This window comes from Triticum aestivum, chromosome 4D, assembly GCF_018294505.1.
Source record: "Triticum aestivum cultivar Chinese Spring chromosome 4D, IWGSC CS RefSeq v2.1, whole genome shotgun sequence".
Lineage (NCBI taxonomy): Eukaryota > Viridiplantae > Streptophyta > Magnoliopsida > Poales > Poaceae > Triticum > Triticum aestivum.
In genome coordinates, this window is record NC_057805.1 from 385474367 (window position 1) to 385479612 (window position 5246).

At 52.3% G+C, this 5246-nt stretch overlaps 1 protein-coding gene across 1 annotated transcript; it reads left to right on the plus strand.

Moving 5' to 3' along the window:
* The first annotated feature begins 2906 nt into the window (after positions 1–2906).
* Positions 2907–4908, plus strand: LOC123098077 (3-ketoacyl-CoA synthase 1). The gene has a single exon (XM_044519952.1). The coding sequence runs from the start codon at positions 3064–3066 to the stop codon at positions 4681–4683; it is 1620 nt and encodes a 539-aa protein (XP_044375887.1). The 5' UTR covers positions 2907–3063; the 3' UTR covers positions 4684–4908.
* The last annotated feature ends 338 nt before the right edge of the window (positions 4909–5246 follow it).

Here is a 5246-nt window from a genome sequence, read left to right on the forward strand (position 1 = left end):
CCCAAACCCATACCCACATAAAATTTCTATATCCACAAACTTCAATACCCATGGGCTTAAATTGGCACACATGCCCATACCCATCGGGTATCCTATAAATGGGTATCCAATGGGTAAATATATAAGATATAATATTTTAAAAGGTAGAAAAATGAGTTGGGAATTCAAGTGATGAGGGACGAGCAGTATAGCACTAACGCAGGCTCCTCCGATGGGTGGCCTCTGGGAGGCATCCAGGGAGTATGATCAACGGTTGGTGGAAGCCCGGGGCAGTGGGAGGCAGTGGTGGGAATGGGGAATCGTTGGATCGGGAGTTGGACATGTATCCAGTAGTAAAGAGTCAAGATTTTATCTTTTCGAGGAGTCACATAGGAGGTAGGAGGAGTGGCGGCCAGGTGATTACGAGCCTATGAGCTATGGTAGGTTTAAGGAATACGAGATTTAGGGTGGGCCATAGGGGTTGGATGTTGACCCCACGTGTCATAGGAGTTATTTGCATTAATTAAGTTTTTCTAGGTATCCATTGGTTACCCATGGCCAAAATTTCATACCCACATCCTACCCATATATCTTACTGGTATGCATGGATACCCATTATCCGTGGGTACAAAATCTCTCCAAGTCTTGCCCATGCCCATTCTTTTCCAGTAGGGTACCTGCGGGTACACATACCCATGTGCAAAATTACCATCCCATTTTTTGCTATTTTCATATTTGATGTTACTTCTCTGGCTTTTAGTTTTATTTAGCGTATTTTTCTTTTATTTTTTGCTATTTTCAAGGTATTTTTCTTTTACTTCTTATTTTCTACATTCTTTTCATTTTACCGATAGTTTCTAGTTAGTATGTTGTTTTTTAGTTACACTTTTTTCAAAATAAGAATGAATATTTCAAATTTCACGAACACTTTTCAAAATTTAATGAACAATGTTTTTCAAATACTTGAATATTTTATGATAATGCATGAATACCTTTTTAATGTATGCATATTTCTTACTAATATGTAAGCATGTTTTGAAAATATGTGAATACTTTTTCAAACTATATGAACATGTTTAAATGCACGAGCATTTTTAAAAGCATGAACTTTTTAAAATAACTTTTGAAATGAAACTTTATAAATATTTAATATCTTTTAAAGTAAATGTGAAAAGAAGTAACAAAAGGAAAGAGGAAAAAGATAAAAGGAATAAAAGCAGCCAACTTTTGCTAATGGGCCGACCTAATATATAAGTTAGCGGGCGGTGTGGTGTTATTGGACGTTATAAGCGTCCTATGATAGCCCTAGTGCTGGTACGCTGTGCGTTGTTGGGGACTTGGTCAATTGCCTTTTGTGGTTGGCGAGTGAGTGAATTTATTCTAAAAACATGTCAATATGTAAGTAACACCCCGCCTTTTCTCAAGTCCAAATTTCACATCAAATAAAAATTAAGGACGACAACATCACAAAAAAAATATTCTTTATACTCCTAGGGTTCCCTCCCGTCACCGCGCAGGGGTCGCAAGGAAGGGATGGGGTGTTTGTCTGTACTCCTGCTGATGCACCCCATGCAATGAAAGCTAAGGACGGCATCATCCCCCCAAAAAAGAAAAAGAACCACCGACCCAACATAACTTAACCTTGGGACCTGCCATGCAGGCATGACTGAACATAATGGAAGTAACTTAGACTAGTAACATGCATTACTACCTTCATAGTGAGTAGTAATATATGTGTGATGTCATGCAACATCTTATTTATTAAGTTGTATACTCATTTTGTCTTGATACGTGTGGTGTTACGGTAACATATTGTGTTATCACAAGCTTACCGTTTCTTATCAATTACTTGCCACAACATCTATTTTACTTAAATATATATGATGTTACCACTATGGCCAGTCGAGGAAGGGACAAGACAATGGAAACACAAACCTCTAGTTTGAGCAGCTAATTTGATCATTCATGCAGGTCTCAGTCTGACTGATCCATCCAACCACCAAATATACCACCACCCTCCGCAAGCTGCAATTACTCGGGCTATATGTCGATGCAAAACGTTTTCGGTATTTATATACCGGAATAGACCGAATGAGCGCATGTGGCGCAGCAGCTGGCCATCGGAAGCGCTGGGAAGAACCTGTCACGCAGCTCGCTCAACCAACACGAGCTTCTTTTCTTCGCGGCGCATGCGGATGTGGTTTTAAATTAAAAAGGAGAAAGCTAGGTCAACCGAATGAATTGATGAGCGCGATCGAACGAGCAAAGAGGCAACAGTGCGTCCGCGTGTGACGTGCCCGTCGTCGTCCTCCCCGGCCGGCCGCACCGTTGGATCGCTCGAGGCTGCCGCTGCCGCTGCCGCTACGACGCCGCCCGTGTACTAGTAGTACTGTACGCGTCGTCTACCTGTGCGTGCCTCCTTAATTCCGAGTGGTTGAGCGCCCCGGGTAACCACCGCCATTAATAGGCCACCCTCCCTACCTGTCTACTACCCGTCTCTCTCCTCCCTCTCTTTCTTTCTCCGGTTCGCTTACTGCGGGTCCCACCCCCTGACGCCTCTTCTCCTCCGGGTCAATCCATGACTCCATGAGCAACGTAACAGTAACACTTTTGGATTAGAATGGCGTGGTCGATACGTACAGCCCCGTCGTCACCTGGAGTTGTACTGGTATACTACCAAGTTTGGGTACGGGTAGTTTTCATCAGAAGAAAAAAGAGTTTGGGTGCAGGTACAGGCCGGACTGTAGTCGTGGCACGTAGTAGCAGTATTATGCTGGGTTTCCGTTTCGGACTAAGCGCGCGCGTTTTCCCGCCGTCGCCGGTACGTACACCGATGTGGAATACGGGTCGGCCGAAGCTTCCGTGTGCGCCTTGCAGTTTGGGCGCCTATAAGTTTGACTGCCCCGGCAGCTGCAGAGGCCACAAGTTTGTTCCTGGAGGCCACCGTCGCCGTCTGGTTGTACGCGCACCCTATATATACCGAGCCGCCCGCCGAGGCCAACTCACGCTTCCGGTTCCGGCGCCTCGGTCCAACTCACACCAAAGGCGACACGCGACTACGCACGTACGTCCGCCTCGAGATCCATGGAGTCTGCGCCGGCGGCGGCCTTCATGGAGCGGGAGCGCCTCACGGCGGAGGTGACCTTCTCCGGGGACGCGCAGGCGGCGTCGCCCGAGGGCGCCGAGCGGCTGCCCAGCATCATCATCAAGATCCGGCGTCGCCTCCCGGACTTCGCCCGCTCCGTCAACCTCAAGTACGTCAAGCTCGGGCTCCGGCACGGCGGCAGCCTCACGTCCTACCTGCCGATGCTGTGCGTGCCGGTGCTCGCCGCGGCCGCCTACTCCTTCGTCCGCCTCGACGTCATCTACCTCTCCATCGACCTGCTCAGCTGCGTCGCCTGGCTCGGCACCGCCATGCTGCTCCTCACCGTCTACTACTTCAAGAGGCCTCGCCCGGTGTACCTCGTCGAGTTCGCGTGCTACAAGCCGGAGGACCAGAACAAGATCACCAAGGAGGCCTTCCTCGACATGACCGAGAGCACCGGGTGCTTCAATCAGGAGACGCTCGCGTTCCAGACCAAGATCACCACCCGCTCCGCGCTCGGCGACGAGACGTACCTGCCCTCCGGCGTCCAGGCGCGCCCGCCGAGGCTCAACATGGCCGAGGCGCGGCTGGAGGCCGAGGCGGTCATGTTCGGCTGCCTGGACGCTCTGTTCGCGTCCACCGGGATCGACCCGCGCCGCGACGTGCGCATCCTCATAGTCAACTGCAGCCTCTTCAACCCGACGCCGTCTCTGGCGTCCATGATCATCCACCATTACAAGATGCGCGAGGACGTCAAGTCGTTCAACCTGGGCGGCATGGGGTGCAGCGCCGGCCTCATCGCCATCGACCTCGCCAAGGACATGCTCCAGGCCAACCCCAACTCGTACGCGGTTGTGCTCAGCACCGAGAACATCACCCTCAACTGGTACTTCGGGAACGACCGCTCCATGCTGCTCTCCAACTGCATCTTCCGCATGGGCGGCGCGGCGGCTCTGCTCTCGAACCGGGGCGCGGACGCCGGGCGCGCCAAGTACCGCCTCCTCCACACGGTCCGGACGCACAAGGGCGCCACGGACGAGTGCTTCAAGTGCGTGTACCAGCGCGAGGACGACGTGGGCAAGGTGGGCGTGTCGTTGGCGCGGGAGCTCATGACGGTGGCCGGCGACGCGCTCAAGACCAACATCACCACGCTGGGGCCCCTGGTGCTGCCCCTGAGCGAGCAGCTCAAGTTCCTCAAGTCGCTGATGATGCGCCGGGTGTTCCGCGCCAAGGGCGTGCGGCCCTACATCCCCAACTTCCGGCGCGCGTTCGAGCACTTCTGCGTGCACGCCGGCGGGCGCGCGGTGCTGGAGGAGGTGCAGCGCAGCCTGAGCCTGGAGGACAAGGACATGGAGCCGAGCAGGTGCGCCCTGCACCGGTTCGGCAACACGAGCAGCAGCTCGCTGTGGTACGAGCTGGCCTACGCCGAGGCCAAGGGCCGGGTGAAGCGCGGCAACCGCGTCTGGCAGATCGGGTTCGGGTCCGGGTTCAAGTGCAACAGCGCGGTGTGGCGCGCGCTCCGCGACGTGCCGGCCGTGTCGGCGCCGGGGCCGGAGGAGAAGGCCTGCAACCCGTGGGTGGACTGCGTCGCCAAGTACCCGCCCAAGGCGTACGTCTGATGATCATTACGCCGCTGCATGACTCTACACGAAGATTACATGATTCTTTTCTCCCCACAGTAAACACACGCGCGGTGGGGAGATTATATACTGCTACTATACTTTTTCTGCATTTCGTTTCCCGTAGGTGGCTGTACTTCAGGTCCCAGTGCCATTGTTTTCAGCTTTTGTACTTCAAGTGTGAATTATAAACGACAATATATACGACGAGGTTTCATTCGAGCTTATGATTGTATGATCTGTTCCTGGATTAGATTGCTGCTCCGGCGCTCGGGCCCCGTTTCGTCCGTAACGTATGGATTGTGTTCGCGGTCTCATCACGTGAGCCTCCCAAAACATGTTGTCGCGTTTCTCTTCTGGTCGGCTAACGGCCCTGGTTTCCTTGGCCCTCGGTTCAGTTTCTTCCTTGATCTGAACGAGCTGCCCACGCCTGCCGCGTGTGCCTAACCAAGGAAGAGTCTCGACATGCATGCTCATTGGTGTAACGTGCAAAGTAGTATATGATGATGAGCGATACTTGGGTCTGTTTGAGCACGACTTCTCTTTGGCCCCCGTGGAAAATA